Source organism: Panthera uncia, assembly GCF_023721935.1.
Source record: "Panthera uncia isolate 11264 chromosome B3 unlocalized genomic scaffold, Puncia_PCG_1.0 HiC_scaffold_1, whole genome shotgun sequence".
NCBI lineage: Eukaryota > Metazoa > Chordata > Mammalia > Carnivora > Felidae > Panthera > Panthera uncia.
In genome coordinates, this window is record NW_026057582.1 from 107,339,900 (window position 1) to 107,359,373 (window position 19,474).

General features: G+C 45.7%; 1 protein-coding gene and 1 long non-coding RNA gene across 4 annotated transcripts in view; one reads left to right on the forward strand and one right to left on the reverse strand.

The window, feature by feature from the left end:
* On the reverse strand, nucleotides 1-13,728 carry LOC125910095 (uncharacterized). Of its 3 annotated transcripts, none has more exons than XR_007453849.1 (4): nucleotides 13,447-13,728; nucleotides 12,599-12,642; nucleotides 10,500-10,560; nucleotides 1-845 (listed from the first exon to the last, which is right to left on the reverse strand). It is a non-coding gene; the product is annotated as an uncharacterized LOC125910095 (long non-coding RNA). The 3 variants fall into 3 exon arrangements; XR_007453850.1 differs by having other exon boundaries at nucleotides 13,411-13,728; XR_007453848.1 differs by having other exon boundaries at nucleotides 12,599-13,728.
* The window catches only part of FEM1B (fem-1 homolog B), a 14,895-nt gene continuing 9,104 nt past the window's right edge, over nucleotides 13,684-19,474 (forward strand). Inside the window, exon 1 of the mRNA XM_049613805.1 lies at nucleotides 13,684-14,600. Coding sequence (XP_049469762.1) covers nucleotides 14,353-14,600 — 248 coding nt within the window. The 5' untranslated portion in view covers nucleotides 13,684-14,352. The remainder of the gene's footprint in view (nucleotides 14,601-19,474) is intronic.

A 19,474-nucleotide genomic window follows, 5' to 3' on the forward strand; every position in this document is an offset into this window, starting at 1 on the left:
TGAGTGCTTGGAATGCGATGTGCCCTAAGTGTAAAATAGCTCTGAAGTTTGAGGACTTGGTATAAAAAAAAAAAAGTTGAGTGCCTGTTAATAATTGTTCACAGTGATTACCTGCGGAAATTATTATGTTTTAGATATGCTAAATAAAATGTACTATTGAAATTAATTTCATCTGTTTCCTTTTACTTTTTTTATGTTTATTTATTTTTGAGAGAGAAGGAAAGAGAGCACGTGAGCGAGGCGGGCAGTGGGAGAGGGAGACGCAGAATCCGAGGCTCTGAGCTGTCAGCATAGAGCAGGGCTCGAACTCGTGAACTGCGAGATCATGACCTGAGCCGAAGTCGGTGGCTCAACGGACTGAGCCACCCAGTCGCCCCTCCTTTTCCTTTTTCATGTGGTTACTAGAAATTTTGAAATGACGTACTATGTGGCTCATATTGTTTTTCCACTGGACAGCACTACGTGAGATTTTGCCACCAACGCTTGTGATCCCTGCATAGAGCCAGCTTCATGGTTTGTGGCCATAGCGGTAGCCCTGCTGTGACTGCTGCCACCTTCGCCAAGGGCGAAGGGTCCTGGGCAGGGTCGTGGGGAGGGGCAGGGCGGGGTGCGGTGGGGGCCATCCATTCCCGGGGCTGGCAGTGCCGGGGTCTCTTGTCCATATTCCTACCCAGGGACGGAGCGCAACTGGCGCCCCACAGAGGCGACGGTACCGTTGGGAGTTGCCTGTCTGCCTGGTTTGGGCAGCGGGCCTTAGGAAGGCGAGACGACTGGCCGGACTCTCTCCAGACTCGGCCAGGGTGTGGCACCGTCGTTGGCGGCTGGCGGGAGCACACAGGTCTGGGCTGGAAAAGAAAGCATGCCCTAGTCTGGCTTTGAGCTTAGGGGGGAGGGGGGGGGGGGGGGGGGGGGTATTGCCCCTCCCCAACCTTCCTCAGGTTTTCTTGTGTTTGTCTCTTCTGGACTGCTCACCGCACTCCCTAGAGATAAGCCACACCATGAAAATTGTGCAATTTCTGATTCCACATGCGAATTAAATACTATGATATTTGCATTTACAACTGGCACTACACAGGGGCACCTGGGTGGCTCAGTTGGTTGAGCACCGGACTTCGGCTCAGGTCATGATCTCACCGTTCCTGAGCCCGAGTCCCTATGGGGTGAGCTGGAGCCCCGCTTCCAGTGAACACAAGCCCCACTTCTGGTAAGCCCCACTTCTGTGGGATTCTCTCTCTTGCTGACTTGCTCCCCCCCCAAAAAAAAACATAAAACAACAACAAAAAAAAACCCCAAAACTGGCACAGCACAATACAAAGAATGGTAAAGTTCATGCTAATAATTTAAACCTTAAAGTTTTCTTTACATTTTTAAACGGTGGAAAAAAGTTTTTAATTTGTAATTGGAAACACCGTATCACATGACATTTACCATCTTAACCATTTTAATTGTACAGCTCAGTAGGGCTATAACACAGTCATGTTGTGCAACCAGTGGCTCCAATTTTAGTGTGTGTGCTGTGGGAGCAAGCACTGTGCCACGAGGCCCGGACGTTTTTCATCTTGCAAAACTGGAACTCCATACTCATCAAACACTACCTTTCTTCCATTTTTTTCCTCCTGCCAGGCATGGCAACCACCGTCCTGCTTTCTGTTTCTAGGAGTTTGACTGAAGTCGTATTGCATTTGTCTTTTTGTGACTGGCTGTGCCACTTAGCATAATGTTCTTAAGGATCATCTACGTGGTGGCATGTGTCAGAATGTCCTTCCTTGTTAATATCGAACAACTTTCCACTGTATGTATACACACCACATGTTCCTTATCCATTCACCCATCCAGGAACATTTGTGTTACTTCCACCTTGCGGCTACTGTGGATGATGTTGCTATGAACATGGGTGTACAAATATCTCTTTCCAAATTTTGGCTAAAGTAAACAAGGCTGCAATTCATATCTTTGTACATGATCACTTTGTGCATGTGTGTGTATCTATAGGTCATGCTCTTAAAGGTAAAATGTTGGGTCAAGGGAAAAGTACATTTTATAATTTGTTAAATATTGCCAAACTGTTGTCCATAGAGATTGAACCATTTTGCACAGCCTTTGTGTGTTTTCAAACTTTGATCTTTGACAATATGACAGATTAGAAATGGAATTTCCTTCAATAAAAATGAGTGGAAGCATGTAAAATATGTTTAAGTCCAGGAGTTTGTAATGACACCATAAAAACTCCCCAAATTTTAGGGGCACCTGGGTAGCTCAGTCAGTTAAATGTTGGACTCTTGATTTCAGCTCAGGTCATGATCTCACAGTTTGTGAGTCTGAGCCCCACATCAGCCTCTGCACTGACAGCTTGGAGCCTGCTTGGGATTCTCTCTCTCCCTCTCTCTCTGCCCCTCCCCTGCTCCTGATCTCTCTCTCTCTCTCTCAAAAATAAATAAATAAACATTAAAAAAAAAAAAAAAGCCTCCCACAGTTTCAAAATTCAGCTTTGAAGGATACTAAGGAAACAATTCACTATTTTGAAAACAAACAGATGAAAACAAAAGGAATCAAATGTGACCTGCCTTTTCTTTTTTTGTTTTTAAAAATTTTAACGTGTATTTATTTTTGAGAGACAGAGACAGGGAGGGAGTCAGAGACAGAGGGAAACACAGAATCTGAAGCAGGCTTCAGGCTCTGAGCTGTCAGCACAGAGCCTAACGCAGGACTCAAGCTCATGAACAGTGAGATCATGACCTGAGCCGAAGTCAGATGCTTAATTGACTGAGCCACCCAGGTGCCCCCTGCCTTTTCTATGTAAACTGTATATCAGGATAGCCAAATAGTCGATGAGAGGAAATTTCTCTTTATAAAAGTATTCTCATTGTTAAATGGAGAAGGAACAATGTAACCATTGAAAATACCCACAAAGATAATGATCACCAAAGATTGCAAAAGAGAGACAAAGTGAGAAAGAGATAGCTAGACATCGTGGTCCCCCCGATATGAGATCATTGCTCTATCTCTGAACTCTACTTACCTAACATCTAAACTTGAATCTGATCAAGTCACCAGGTCTACCTGCCAACTACCAAGTTACAGAAAAAATAGAGATAAGAACAGGTTAAGCAAAATATCAAGGGGATGTGATCACAAAATCCAGACTCTAGGAAACTCAAGTGACCTAATTTCTTCTATAAATAAATTAAAAAAAAAAAAAAGAGAGAGAGGGTGGTGGAGGGATCTCTAAATTAAAATAAATTTAAGGTTCATAGCAACCAAATGCAATATATGGGCATTTTAACATCCTGACTCAAACAAGCAAACGAAAATGTGCTATTATTTACGAGACAGCTGGGAATTTGAACCCTGATTCAATATTTAATTACATTAAGAAATTATTGTTGATTTAAAAAAAATTTAATATTTATTTATTTTTGAGAGAGAGACAGAGTGTGAGCAGGGGAGGGGCAGAGAAAGAGGGAGACACAGAATCTGAAACAAGTTCCAGGCTCTGAGCTGTCAGCACAGAGCCTGATGTGGGGCTCGAACTCAGAGACCAGGAGATCATGACCTGAGCCGAAGTCAGACGGTTAACCAACGGAGTCACCCAGCTGCCCCAAGAAATTATTGTTAATTTTAAGGCACTGTGATATTGTGCTATTTTATCACATGATGTTTTAGGTATTAAGGTATTGTTTTCAAGATTTGTGGCATTATAGTTAGGTTAAAAAATCTTATCTTCTAAAGATATGCTAAAATAATTATTGGTGAAGGGATACAACGTTTGAGATTTGTTTCAAAATGACACAGTGGGAGTGTGTGCTGGGATGGGGTGTGGATGAACCAAGACTGACTATGAGCTTATGATGAATCTGGGTGATGCATACTCTACAATTCTCTGTATTTTTGTTCATTTTTGAATTTTTGAATTTTTCCAGATAAGAGTTTATTTCAAAAGGAGAATGAAAAGAGAGTAATTAGAAATAATAGGTAAAGATTGTTCTTTGTAGGAATTTTAATGTAAACAAGGAGCAAAGAGGAAAAAGAATCAATAGCTGTGAGTCAAGAGAAGGTGGTTGTTTTTTTCCTTTTTTTTTTTCCAACTAATCTCTCCGCCCAACATGAGGCTTGAACTCACAACCCCTGAGATCAAGAGTCACATGCTCTACCAAATGAGCCAGCCAGGCACCCCATTAGAAGGTTTTTTCTTTTATTTTAGAGAGAGAGAAAGAGAGAGTGTGTGTGCAAGTTGGGGCCAGGGGCAGAGGGGGAAAGAGAGAGAATCTTAAGCAGGCCTCATGCTCAGTGCGGAGCCTGACGTGGGGCTTAAAGCCATGACCCTGGAATCATGACCTGAGCTGAAATCAAGAGTTGGACATTTAATTGACTAGGCAGCCCAATATTAATTTTTTTTTAAAGCAGGCAATATTAACAAAGGCAAATATTACAAATAGTACATATTAAATGTTTTGAATACAAATATATGGAAAGCAAACTAATTCCACCTCTGGGACTATAAGATTTAACCCTCACCTATGGTAAACTCACAGTATGGAAAGGATAGACAGCAAAAATAGGCAAAAGGAGGCAAAAGGAGGCAGGCCTCCACTTTTGTGAGAAAAGGGATTTCAGTCTAAGAAGTTGGTCTTGTTGAGTAAGAACTGACACCACCCATATCAACATGATGCAACTGTTCCAGAAAATTCTTGCCCAGGAAGATAAATGGATTAACTGCTAGCTCAAGAAATTAATTTATCTGGGCAAATCGTTTGCTCATCTGGGAGAGGACAGATGACTGCTCTGTCAAGACCACAGAATGCACACACAGGCAAAGAGCTCACCATAATGACAAAGTCTATTTATCAAGATTTGTTTTAAGACCCTTGCTTCTCTGGGGCTGTGTATGCTAAACTGTGCCCAATCCCCATCAATTTCTTGCTTTGAAAAACCACCTTAAATCATGTGAGCCCAGACCCCCAAATCCTACAAATCTCTTTTCTTGAAATCCCCTTTCTAAGATACTACCAAATCTCAGTCAAGGTGTTATTTTCCCTTGCTGCAGTAAATACCTAATAGCCTTACTTTGCTTGATCAACAGGTTTTGCTGGTGTTGTTTTGGGAAGCTGGCAGCAGACAAGATCTGTGAACTCAAATGAGGAAAAAAACCCTGACATTTATTTTCCTAAACCTGTAACTGAAATTTAGCATTTCCTTTAACTATGAATATAAGCAACAAATCCCAGTGACTGTAGCCATGTCACCAGTAACAATTATGACCATTTGTCACTGGTAAAAATGACAGGTATTTTTGGTCTGAGTAACAGCTGTTGCCTATATCTCAAAATATCATTTTATGCTTACCACTACTTTGAAATTAATGTGGGGTCAGAGCTGTGAAGGCTCTGAGATTTTGCCCGACTTACAAGCTACCAAGTCAGCTTGCCACAGTTTCATGGATCATGGCAGAAGTCACAAAAGTCCTGGATCTGAGATGAAAGATTGTATTAGTCACACGGCAAAAGGGGTAGAGCCAGAGTGTCAGTGGATTTGTGCTGTTTCCCTAATTTCTATTTCCACCAGGCATGCGGGACCAGGTCACAGGAGCACGTGAAGCAGATTTTGTTAAAAGACAGGACTTTAGGCCCCAGGGCCGGTGCACTTTTTGAGCAAGCGACAAATGTAGCAAGCAGAAAATAAGCTAGACTGGTTGCCTAAGTGACCAGCTACTGATGCTGCTCAGAATCGAGCAAGGGATAAGCCTTGCGGTCTGGCACACTCAGCAAGAATGTACAGGGACACTCAGGACTCGTGTGGACTGCCTCTCCAACATGCAGTACTAGACTTGGTAGTAATGCAGTTACAAAGGAGCAGATACAGGGAGGGGTTCCTGGCTGGCTCAGTCAGCAGAGTAGGTGACTCTTTTTTTTTTTTTTTTTAATGTTTATTTATTTTTGAGAGAGGGGATCCGGGGAGCGGGGAGGAGAGGGGCAGAGACAGAGGGAGACAAAATCTGAGGCAGGCTCCAGGCTCTGAGCTGTCAGCACAGAGCTGGATGTGGGGCGCGAACTCATGAACAGCGACATCAGGACCTGAGCCGAAGTCAGATGCTTAACCAACTGAGCCACCCAGGTGCCCCAGAGCATGTGACTCTTGATCTCCAGGTCATAAGTTTGAGCCCCGCATGGGATATAGAGATTACATATAATACAATACAATACAATACAATACATAACATAAAATAAAATAACATAATAACTGATTTCCTTATTTTATTTAATACATGTATACACGTACATAATTCCGAGAAGGGTTGGTAGGCTTAACCAGATTGCCAAAGGAGTCCATGGCACAAATAAGGTCAAGAAATGGGAGATTTAAGCAAATACTTTCTTTTAAAAAAAAAAACTTTTTTTAACATTTATTTATTATTGAGATAATAATATGTCTCTCTGAGACAGACAGAGCATGAGCAGGGGAGGGGCCGAGAGACGGGGAGACACAGAATCCGAAGCAGGCTCCAGGCTCCAAGCTGTCAGCACAGACCCGACTCGGGGCTCAAACTCACAAACCGTGAGATCATGACCTGAGCTGAAGTCGGATGCTTAACTGACGGAGCCACCCAGGAGCCCCAACAAATATTTTCACCAACAAGTATTGATATAAAAATAAATTTTTATACAGCTCCATTACTCAGGAAAACCTGTTCAGAACTCTCCTCATCAAGAAGGCAGAGTGGGAAGGGCCCTGGTGTCAAATCCAGGAGACTAGAGTTTGGGTCTCAGCTCTGTGAATGCCCCACTAGTTACTTAAACTTTTTGTGTTCAGTTCTCATCTGTCATGTGATATGCTTGTTACCTAACTCACTGGCTCATGGCTCAAAACAGAGACTTGAGAGGTATACTCTCACACATTGTCTGCGGGAGCGTAAACTATATTTCCTGGAGAGTAACTTGGCCTTATGTACTCAAAAATATTCAAATCCTTTGAGCTACTACATCCATTACTAGAAATTTAGTATTAGGACATAAGCAGATCTACACACAAAGACGTAATTGAAAAGATGTTCATGGCAGTATTTATAATCATAGTATTTTTGCAAACATCTTGAATGTCTAATAATTAAGGCATGGCTACAGAAATTGTGGCACGTCTATACTGATAAATGCGGTCATTGTGAATTGTCAGAGCAGAATATTTTGTAACATTAAAAAATGCCTGTGATTTTATGTTAAGTTATGCAAAACTCTGCTGAAAATGTTATCGCTAGTGGTATAACGCATACATATTTGCAATTTTTAAATTTACATTAAAATTTTTTCTCCTATATTTCTCAATAAGCATATGCTGCTTTGTAATAAGAAAAGCAAATTATCTGAAAAAGCAACTCAAATTTAAGGTTTTTTTGTGTGAAAGTGTTTTGACACTCACATTGTATGACGTAAATGTGAAATGTTATCAGTATTTTTCTGGGAATTTAGAAGCACAGTTGGATTCACGTTTAAATCAATAGATTTGCCTACATGGAATATAAATTGGTCAGTGGGTGGCCGTGTTCTGTGCAGCTCTGGAGCAGGTGGGCTCCCTCTGCTTGCTCCTCCCCCCCTCCCCCTGCAGCCCCATTCTCACTCCTGTTTTTCTTCCTCTCCATGCACCATCCAGCCCTCCTTCCTCTGAACGAAGGTGTCTGGTCTTGTCTCCTGGGCTGAATCATGCCTCAGAAATGGAAAAAGCCCCAAGGCCAGGGCCTGTCTGGCTTGAAGAGCAGGGGCTCAGTTTTGAGTGTCACATCAAAGGGCATAATGAGGGCTGTGTTGCAGGTTCCAGGCTAGAGGGCAGGCGTGGGTGGCGCCATGGTTATGGGCTTCGGGGCTGTGGCCCTGACGGAATGCTGAAGCCGTATGGCCAGACATATGTGAGGAAAAGACTGCTTTTCCTGCGGTACGATTTGAGGGCATCCTGTGGTCCCCCTCACTCCGAAGCTTCTGGTGCCAACTCACTGTCCTCTTCTCCTGAAATCTCCAACATTAATGAAGGCTCCTGTTGAAATGTATTTGGATCATCTGGGGCAGCAACCTAACCTAATACTAGGATTGAGGCTTTGGAATCAGGCAGACCTAGTTACATGCTGATCCCCACTCCACTGCTGCTTGGAATGGTCACTCCATGTCTATGAGCCTGGGTCTCGTCATCTGTAAATGATGACAAAAGCACTTACATACAGCAAGCATATGACAGTTCCGGGTGCCTTTCTTATAACAACTCATTTGATGTACACAACAACCTTAATAGGCACCTGCTGTTATCGTCGTGCCCATTTTACAGATTGGGAAACTGCAGCCCGTTTGGTTAATTAACTCGCTCAAGGTCCCCTCAGGGTCGGCACCAGGATGAACCCAAGCAGTGTGGTTCCAGAGTCTATGTTTTTAACAGCCATGTTGGGAGCCTCACGGTAAGATGCGGCAACTGTAGTAACTATGATTTATTAGGAGCTTACTTAGTGCCAGGCACTATGCTAAATGCTGCAACAGGCATTTCTCATTTGTTCATCCCAATGCCTGGGTGAGGCAGGGACTATTGTTATATGCTAACATTGACCTGCAGGACCTGGCCCAGTGTAGACAAGGCCCTCTGTTAAAGGCGGGGCTTTTAGGAGGTCGTTACAGGGTAGAAGAGCTAAGATGTGTCCATAAATCAATGTGATTCACGGTAGACTCAGAGCTTGATGGAGCTGGAAGAGAGCTTCGAGATGGTCTAGTTTAAACTCATTTTTACTGATGACAAGAACTGACTTGCTCTGTTTATTCCCATAGAGTTTGGGGGAGGATCCAGTGAGATAACAATAGGCAACACTTACTGAGTTCGCTTGCTGTGTGTGTGTGTGTGTGTGTGTGTGTGTGTGTGTGTGTTTCATTCAACCCTCACAACAACCAGATAGGAGAGGCACTATTATTATCCTCATTTCGAAAACAAAGGAACAGATGTGGAGAGGTTAATAAGCAACTTGTCCCACATCACACAGCTAGCAAGTGGCAGAGCTGGGGTGCTGGCAGAGTGGGTTCCAAAGCTCGGTGCTGAACCACCATGCTCTGTGCCACCCCACTTACAGAAGGTGGTTAAGAAGCCTAGGAGGAGGCGGGTGGATCAGGTGGGTCAGAAAGTGCTTCGTAGACTACGAAGTGCTGTACAGACATGGGTTATTATCAGAAAGAAGGGTCCCAAGAGAAGCGTAAACTGGTATAAAGCTCAGGGCAAAACCAAGCATGATCTCTAGGATGAGATGGACCCGCATTCCTAAGTATGAGTGAGGAGCATCCAGGGTGTTATGAGGTGGTGGTGGGGAAGGCTTCGTCTAGTCCTCCCTCATTAGCTCAGAATGGCCGATCAGATTAGCCAATTGGCATGTTGGCCCTGGTGAAGTGGTGATCAGGACCAGAGAAAGCCTTGGGGACCTTCAGAGAGCAAGCTGGGTGGGGGCTACTCAGAGGGGGATAAATGGAGGCACAGAAGAAGGTTGGTAGCAGGGACGGGGGTGGGGGTTAGACAGCCCGAGTTCAAACCCTGATGTTTTACCACACTCTGATTATGAGGCCATGGGTAAGCGATCTCTATCTGAGTTTCCTCATCTGAAGAATGGGAGTGATAATAATGGTATTCTTCAGAGGCTTGTGCAAAATGGACACGCTAATTTGTTTAAAGTGTTTGCTCTGATGCTTGGCACCCAGTAAGCACTCAATAAGAGCTAGCATTGTTATTTCTTGTATTACTATTATCCCAGATACCTGATTGGTGTCATGATTCAGGGAGGAGTGGCGTTAGAAGAAAGCAGATACACGTGTCTACCGCCATCTACTCTTGGTAAATCTAAGTCTGCTGGGGTGAATTAGTTTGCAAAATAATGCAGACTAGATTCCCCCCTTCTCACCTTAGGTTTTGTTTTTGAGAATCATTAGATCTGCATCTCAGGTAAAGGTAAGGAGTGGGAGGAAGAGGGGATAAAGGCCAATGGGCCACCGGGCCTCTGGGCTAATTAGAGAAGGGTCATCAGTGGTTTCTTGGTTGTCACACTCACTGATTTCTGATGCCTTCCCTCTGTGTCTCTGTTGGAATTTCCGAACTCTTGTTAATTAGCCTCCTCACCCCTTTGCATAGTATATGGATTTACTTTCTTCTTTTTTAAAAATTAATTTATTTATTTTGAGAGAGACAAGAGACAGCACGAATGGGGGAGAGGCAGAGAGAGAGGGTGAGAGAGAGAATCCCAAGCAGGCTCTGTGCAGACAGGCTCAAATGCACGAAACTGCCAGGTCATGACCTGGGCCAAAATCAAGAGTTGGAGGCTTAACCGACTGAGCCAACCAGGCGCCCCTGTGGATTTACTTTCCATTATCAGAAGCAAATGCATCCCTGCAGGGAACATGCAGATGGGTGGGAAGTCATTTCTTGAACAGATTAATGGCACGATAGAAGGATGGCTGTTAGATGGGAACTAGGGAGAATGGGAACTAATATGTACTGACCTGCACTCCTCTGCAGGACCAGGCTGGGTGAAGGAGCTTGCATGTTGCCATCATGCCAACCCTGCAAGAAAAGTATTAACTCCATTGTAGAAATCTGCCCAAGGCCACAGCTAGCCCATGGAGAAGGGAGTCCAACCCAGATCTATTCAATGCCAAGGGTCATCCTTTATACAAAATCTGAGAAACTCCACTGACTCAGAGCTATAAGGCCAAGTCAACCTGGCTTGGGGAAAGGACTGCTCCAGGGAGGGAAGGTATAGTTTATTCTGCTTTAAGGCCTCCTCCCAAATCCCCCAGGAGATGAAGCACTGGAGGTGAGTTCTGTCTTTGGTCCAGGTAGAAGATTGCCGTTTGTTGCAAAAAAATTGATCTCCATCAGGCTGTTACTACTTGTGGTTATATATAACTATTGTTCAGTTGCTCAGTAGCTTTTTGTCATGGGGGTGGGGAATAGGTCAGAAGCCCAAGGAACTATTTCTGCGCTCTGGCCTTTGGGAAAGCAACCTTGTCCTGTTTACACATCCTCCCTCCGGATTTGCACAACCTGACCACAGAAAGGTCACCCTCCAAGCCCAGGTAAATAGAGGCAACCAAATAGTCTCCAGTTAGCCAATGGCTATTGAGCAACCAAGGGAGCCCAGAATCCTATACGAGGCAACTATGATAAATGTAGAAGAAAAGAGCAGCGTCAGACTCCTTGGACTGCTGGAGCAGAAGCATAGTCCTATCTGGGGGCGGAGGTCCCACAGTGCAAGTTCCAAGCCCCTCTCTCACATGACTCTTGGGCTAGTCACCCCTCCTAGCAACCACCCAGTAATACCACCAAGCTGAGGTGTCAGCACTAGCATGAACCCTAGTTTATCTTGTAGGGTGAGAGGAGGAAGAAGGAAGTCTCTTATTCAGCAGTGAATAATAGATGGATGAATCAGGTCTCCTTCAGAAAACAAAACTGAAGGGAAGAAGGGGCCTGTGTCTGTCACCTTCTTCAAAAAGTCAGGTGGGAAAAAAAAAATGATGTAGGACAAGAGGCTGGCTCTGGGGGAGAGAAGGGATGCGGAGCCTGGTTGCTCTACAGAGCTCAGGAAGGAAGCCAGTTGGAAGGGAGCCCCCAGGTCACACATCTGAATATGTCACTGCCAAGTCCCCAGAAACCAAAAAGCCTGCATCAGCCTGTCAGGAACTAGATATTCTGCCAATCCTGAACCCCCAGAACCAACCTGCTTCCTCCTCTTTTCCACCAGCTATTTCAGACTCTACCAGTGGAAGCTCATCTTCAGCCCTCATTTTCTTTTTCAAAAAAATTTTTTAATGTTTTATTTATTTTTGAGAGAGAGAGAGAGAGCGAGCGAGCAGGGGAAGGGCAGAGAGAGGGAGGCACAGAATCCGAAGCAGGCTCCAGGCTCTGAGCTGTCAGCACAGAGCACAATTCAGGGCTCGAACCTGTGAACGGTGAGATCATGACCTGAGTTGAAGTCAGACACTTAACCGACTGAGCCATCAAGGTGTCCTTGGAGGAGAGAATTTGAGAAGTGGCCAAACCCCACCAATAGCTCTGTAACTGAGGGGAGGTCTTCACCAACTAGGATTGGGATGGGGGGGCTAAACAGAATATGTACACTTGTTGAGCCCAGCGCGGTCCCTTGGGACCAAATACATGTATTTGTTCTTTCTCTGTGATAGATATTGTCCTTTGGGGGATCGGGGGGCGGGGGGAGAGAGAAAACTTCTCTATTGAGTTTGCACATTTTGTGACTGCCCCAGGAGCTTCATCACCTCCCCTTCTACCATCGTAATCCAAGACCTTTCTTCCTAAATGGCTTTCCTGCTTCCTATTGGGTCCTAGAGTTTATTCTCCATACAGCAGCCAGAGAGATCTTTTTAACAACATAAATTGTGGGGCACCTGCGTGGCTCAGTCTGTTACGCGCCTAACTTCCGCTCGGGTCATGATCTCACGGTCTGTGAGTTTGAGGTCTGCATTGGGCTCTGTGCTGTCAGGACAGAGTCTGCTTGGGATCCTGGGTCCCCCTTCCTATCTGTCCCTCCCCCGCTCATTCTCTCTCCCTCCTCTCAAAATAAACTTAAAACATAAATCCTTACCTTGTCACTTTCTTGTTTAAAACTGTTCAAATGCCCCATCACACCTAAGAGTCGAATTTAAACAGTTCGCCATGGGTGACCTGCACCCCGCTGACTCCACCTCCCATCATTCTTCCTCGGGCCCATTCTGATGCAGCCACACAGACCTTTGTGTCTGAGCTCACGAAGACTATGACCTCTTCAGGGCTTTGGTACTAGCTTTCCCCTTTGCCCAGAATACCCTTTGTTTCTACCTGTCATGGAGGACTTGTCTGACCACTCAAACGAATTGGCCCCCCCCCCCCCCCCCCTCACCCCCATGAGTGATACTGACTCAACCAGTCTCCTCTAGTATTCGCTTACTCGTTCATTGTCTGTCTTCCCCACAACAACACAAGCCCCAGAAGGGAAGGCACTGTGTCTATCACTGAATCTCTAGTGCCAAGCAGAACCTGGCGCGTAGATCTCTAGTATTCGTCAGATAAATGAGCTTTTCAAATCTGAACAATCCTGAGAGGTATGTGAGAAGACGGAGGTTCTGTCAGACTCTGGATCAGAGTCCTGGTCGGTCTGAATACAGTCCTCGCCTTCCTTCCAGACACCTCGTCCCTTTCCACCGCGGGAGCAGCTCCCCTACCCCTCCTCACTTAATCCCCCTCTCCTGGAAGGATAGGCCGGAATTCCAATCTTGTCTCCGAGCCTGGTGCCAGCTCCCAAGTCCTCTCACGTTTCGGGGACTCAGAGACGCCACCCTTTTCTTAAAACGGACCCTGTCGGGTGCGTGCAATCCCCCTTCCCTGGGTCCCCAATCAGGGCAGAGAGGAGTCCCGCACCATCTATGGTAAAACCGGGCGGGCCCCCTAGCCCACCGGTGGTATCGCCTCAACTCCCCGACTCTGTCCCTCTCCCTGCTAGGGAGCCCCTGGGCCGCGTGGGGGCGAGGAGGAGGCTCCAGGCGTCAAGGGCAACGAGGACATTCAGGCCCGAATTGGGGATGGGCCAACTTGGCGCAGTAGAACCTTTCTTCAGCGAGGCCTCGTTTGCCGGCCGGGCGGCTTTGGAGGAGACACCCGGCTTAACCGTCCCTCCCGCTCGCACCCTCCCCCTCCCGGCCCAGTCTGCGGAGGCGCGCCTTCCTGCCCGCCCCAAGTTCGGGGGCTGCTGCCGCGGGAGCGTTCCGCCTCGCTCCGGAGGCCCCCCAGGCGTGGAGCTCCGAAGCCTTCGGCAGCGTCTGGCGCTTCGGAGCTGTGGTGGGCGAGGGCCCGCGGGTTTCCTCCAGCTGGGGAGGACGCAGAGCGGAGGCGGAGGCCGAGGAGGTTCCAGGCCCGAGGCCCGGCGGGCCGGGGCGAGGGAGACGCGCCCACCATTCGCCATCCCGGGCGCGAGCGGTCCTCTAGGGACCTCGCCGGCGACCCGTAGCTCGGGCACGCGCCTGTCGCAGCCCGCAGGAAGGAGGGGTCCGGCCTGAGGCCCAGGGCGGCGGCCGCCATGGAGATCCCCTCGGCCCAGGGCCGGCGCCTAGGGCCTTGGGGGCGGCCCTGACCGCCCTCCTCCCTGCCCGGACCGGGTCGCGGACGTGCCCCCTGCGGCATTCGGCCACCTCTGCGTCTCCGCCCTCCCCGGGCCGCGCTGCTGCCTGGGCGCGGCGGCGGCGACGGCGCCCTGTTGAATGGGCTGTGAGGGCCCAGGTTTGAAGCGCTGGCGAACGCGGCCTCCGGGGGCGCAAGGCAGCAGCAGCGGTGGCGACCAAACGGGTGTTGGAGTTGGCGGCGGCCATGGAGGGCCTGGCTGGCTATGTATACAAGGCGGCCAGCGAGGGCAAGGTGCTGACCCTGGCCGCCTTGCTTCTCAACCGGTCTGAAAGCGACATCCGCTATCTGCTGGGCTATGTCAGCCAGCAGGGAGGGCAGCGCTCCACGCCCCTCATCATCGCGGCCCGCAATGGGCACGCCAAGGTGGTGCGCTTGCTGTTAGAACATTACCGGGTGCAGACTCAGCAGACGGGCACCGTCCGCTTCGACGGGTAGGTACATCCCAAACCCTCTCCAAGCGCTCCGAGAGCCCCCCGCTCCCCCCGCCTCCACTGTCTCTTCCTAGAGGTATCACTGCTTCCTTTCTGTGCATCCTCCTGCCGCATTAATGACCACTTCATCTTCCAGGGCTAATACTTCATCCCGTGTGTTGCTCATCCTCCTCGGTGCCTACCCCTCATTCCCTCTCCTCTGTGCGTAAATAGCCACACCTCTGTCTTGATATCTGATCGGTATTCTTCTCCACTAGAGAGTCTGTGAGCAAGTAGTATGGAGGAGGTGCACCTTTCCAGATTTTACCTTTGTCGATGGTGGGGGTCGGAACCGAGCAGAAATTAACGCGGTCGGCAATTAACATCGAAGACTTCTGTTTGATGACTTAGTTGGTCACCCCGTTTTTACTCCTTCAAGTGATGGTCCCTTCAGGCAGGTTGCTGGGGCCTTCATGTCCAAATAAGCGCCTAGAACTCCAGCGTCTGGAGGGGTGGTCGGGCAGCCAGACGTCCCAAGACATGATTCTGACTCTTCCACGTTCCTCGGGGTAGAGATGTTGGCTGCAAAAATGGCCCTGGGGCTGGTATAGCAGATGATGCCATTGTTAATACACGTTATCTTGTGATATTGTGAGGAAACTTGATTGTTTGCTCTTCTTTGAGATGGGGAGTTAAATTCATATTGTCGCAGTTAAAGTTTGGTTTTTAGGTCTAATTGTACATATTTTTGGGGTGTGATAATAGTTAACGCAGAATTGTCAGGTTTGACAGTGTCTGCTGTGCTGGATGATTATAAAGTGTTTTACAGATTACAAACTTCATTGATTGCATTTGTATTTGTTGACTTTTGTGCCAGTATATGAGCCATTCTAGCATTTTTTTTTTTTCTTTTTGAGGTGGATGTGGTCCAAGCACAAAGATATGTGTCTTTAGTTTTGGTGATTGAGAACTGCTTGGTTAAAACCGCATTGAAAAAGCACTTCTTGGTGATGACTAGGGCGTTGTTGACTTTTGGTTGATTCTTTTTTACGTTTAAATAATAAAAGCTTTTTCTTCTGTTTTAGATGAGAAGAAAATATTTTAGAGTATTACATTTTAATGAAACGATAGCCTGTGTTGGTGGTTAATCTACGGTGCCACCTCCCTAGACATTCAGGAGATGGTCTTCTTCCTGTTGATGAAAGATGGCAACCTGATTCGTGTTTGCTTTCCCTTGCTGGCTTCTGTGTCCTTTCTATAACTCCCTGCATTCCCACAGCCTTTCCTATACCTGGAGAAGTGCCACAGAATGACCCCTGAACTTCCAGCACCATTCCAGTTGTACAGGTGCATGCATTCATTGAGATATAACAGCTCCTGGGAACACCGCAGCTAAGGAACTTGCTGAGGCCTGTTGGGAAGAGGGGAGAATAGTGGTGAGAAAAAATAGTTTCCTAAAGTATTTGGAAAGGCTTTGCTTACTGCTGTCTTCCTTAACTATCAAAGAGAAAGGTATTTTGAGATGGAATCAAAAGAACTTGAAATGACTAGAAATGATTAGAAATACAGCACTGAGCCTGTATAGTAGTGTATCTTGCCCGGTGTTCTCCCCCGGCCAATAAAATCAAAGAGTTCAGTGGGCAAACACTTACCGAACTCCCGTGTGCCAGGCTCTGTGGTAGGGATTGGGTATGCAGAGGTAACGTACTGTTCCCACCGTGGGGGAAGACAGTCTAGCGGGGGAGACACAAATAGCTATATAAATGAATAATTACAGATGCCTTGCCATTTAGAGTTTTAGAAGTCTTTGGGACTGCTGAGGGAGTACGAGAAGAGGAAGTGCTCAGCTTTGCCTGGGGGAATCAGGGAAGGCTTCCTGGGTAAGGTGATGTCAGAGTTGGATCTTAAAAGAAGTGAGAGAGAGAGGCAACAGCCTGGCGAACTTGCAGTGACCAGTGTTTCAGTGTGTTTCAGTGTGGTCATAGGAAGGGATTCAAGCCGGGGAAATTGAGAAGAGATTGTGGGAGACTGGAGAGAGGTGGAGGCCAGATTTTGATGACCCTTGTGGGAAACAGCGAGTCGGATTGGTGAGGCTGTAGTTGCGAGCGGTTCTGCGTTTGAGATTTTGGCCAAGCGTTCTTTGTGTTCTTCAGTCTGCCTTTTTGGTTTGTGGATTGTTACAATTATGAATTTCTTGGCTGCTATGCAAAGGCAGTGGAGAATTTTATTTATTAAATGCCCGCAGTGGGCCTAGCCCTATTTATTACATCTTCTGTGGAGGATACAGAAAAAAATGCAAGGTTTCTACGTTTGAGGAGCTTACCAATTAATTAACAAGGGAGAATTGAAGTTCATGGCCACCTTTCTGCCCACTCACAGCACTCTGAGATTTTGCGGCTTATTCCCATCATTTTGGCATTTCAGAACTAGATAAAAAAGAGTGTTATTTGCAAATGTCATGATTTCACTTTGCACTCATTCCAGACATTGTGAAAATGGCCTGAATGCGGTGTTAACAATATGAAGCTCACTCATCCGTTGGGGGCTGGCTTTTTGAGAAGAACTTAGCTAAAATCCCCCCTTAGGTTCCATTGGCACTTGAGAACCATGGCCAGGTGGGGACTAGCAGGTTCTCTCTGAGTGCTGAGCTAGATTGGTGTTTCCTAGTTTTTGGTCACTTGTGTACCATCTTCACAATTTTTTGTCAGATTGTTCATTATTCTGTTATTTGCTCGATTTTTTTTTTAAGTTTCACTTCTTATCTTCATTCTAAGCAACGGTTATCTATGTGATTATGGGTTTGATATAGTATGTATTGTGTGTGTGTGAGAGAGAGAAAGAGAGACATTAAATATCTTATTTAAAAAAGTTATTTTTAAGTCTATGTTCTGCCTAAAAATTTCTGTTATACCTTAGGAAACTAAAGTGGATTCATAATAGAGTCTCAAGGAGGAAGGGACTACCTACACCTACCTAGATAAGCCCCACGGTGATATTTGAGCCCTTGTTCATATTTTTAGGAGGAACATTTGAGATTATTTTACTTATGGCTTAATATGCGAAGACTAAAATTGACAGACAAGTAGGCAAGAAAAATTACTTGAGTGGAAATGAAAGAGCCTTTAGTTGGAGAATGGAAAACTATTAAGAATGTTACAGAAATGGAACAGAACAGAGGTGAGGTGTCACGTGACCATGGAATATTGTGTTGGCCTGAGTTCCTAGGGCCCACCGCCAGCTCTGGGCCAGAGTTTGTGGGGAACCCTTATGCTAAAAGAGGTTTGCTGACGTGGATGGGAAGGAGAACAGGACCTCTGGGAATTCTGAGGCTCTTTGTTGAGTTCTCTTATTTTAAAGTCGGTGCTAGTACTAATACTTTCAAGGTCCTGGTAGAGGGCAGGCATGAGGGGCACATCATCATTTGACTTCATTTAAAAGTCGTTGTTGGGGAGTATATATTTTAAGAAACTGCACTTGATCTAGTAAATGATTTTAAGGACTTTGGTTAAAATAAAGTAGTGATCATTTACATTTAATGAATTTTTATTTCCATTTCAAATGCTTGAACCAGACATTTTTATTTCAAATTGAACCAGGAAATAGTTCAGTTTAGTTTTGTGATCAGAAAGGTTATCTTTTATTGTGAAATGTTTCTGTCATCTGGTGTGTGTGTACATTTTGTTTAAAAAGGTGAATGTCAGATTTAGTTTCTTGATATTTATGTATTTACTTACTTAATTTTATTATTATTATTTTTTTTAATGTATCTCTACCCCCAACATGGGGCTCGAACTCACGACCCCAAGATCAAGAGTCGCATGCTCCACCGACTGAGCCAGCCAGGTGCCCCGGTTTCTTGATTTTTAAAATGAAATACATAATAGGGAGTTTGCATTGCAGTTTGGACTGAGTCTAGAAAGATCACTGTTTTGTAGTGCTTCTCCCATATGCACTAAGTACATATTGCGTTAATTTTATTATATTTTTATTTTCTGTTATAAATGTGTTTGGTATGTTGTTTTGAGGCAGTCTGTGCTCATAATTTCAGCTGAATTTTATGGACAAAGGAACGTCATAGATTTTAGGCTTATAATTCCCTTTAATCTGTTTAATTTTTTGTTTAGATGTAGAAATGCAAAATTTACTAAGGCTAGTGTTTCCGAAGGACTGGTCATTTTCTAATACATTCTGCAGTGAATATTTTGTCCTAAACTATTTATTCATTTATTAAAAATTTTTTAAGATTTATTTTAGAGTGAGTGAGTGGGGGGAGGGGCAGAGGGAGGGAGGGAGAGGGAGAGAGAGAGGGAGAGGGAGAGAGAGAGAGAGAGAGAGAGAGAGAGAGAGAGAATATCTCAAGCAGACTCTATGCTCAGCAAGGAGCCCTACGTGGGGCTTGATCTTACACCCTGAGCCAAAATCAAGAGTTGGATTCTCAGACTGACTGAGCCACCCAGATGCCCCTGTCCTAAACTATTTAAAAATTTTAATTGCCTCAATAAAAATAGATAATTGAAACTTTCTTGAGGCTTCTGTCACATCGTTATATGGAAAAATGGAAATGATTAGGCTGCACCACAGAAAGTGTATTTTTAAAGTGCAAGGGAACTGGGGCACCTGGGTGGCTCATTCGGTTAAGCGTCCGACTTTGGCTCAGGTCATGATCTCGCAGTTCATGAGCTCCAGCACTGCGTTGGGCTCTGTGCTGACAGCTCGGAACCTGGAGCCTTTTCAGATTCTGTGTGTCTCTCTCTCTGCCCCTCCCCCGCTTGCACTCTTGTCTCTTTCTCTTTCAAAAATAAACATTAAAAAAAATAATAAAGTGCAAGAAAACATTTAACTATGTAAATGTAACTATATATTAACTATGTATTCATTTTTGATAGACTAATCAT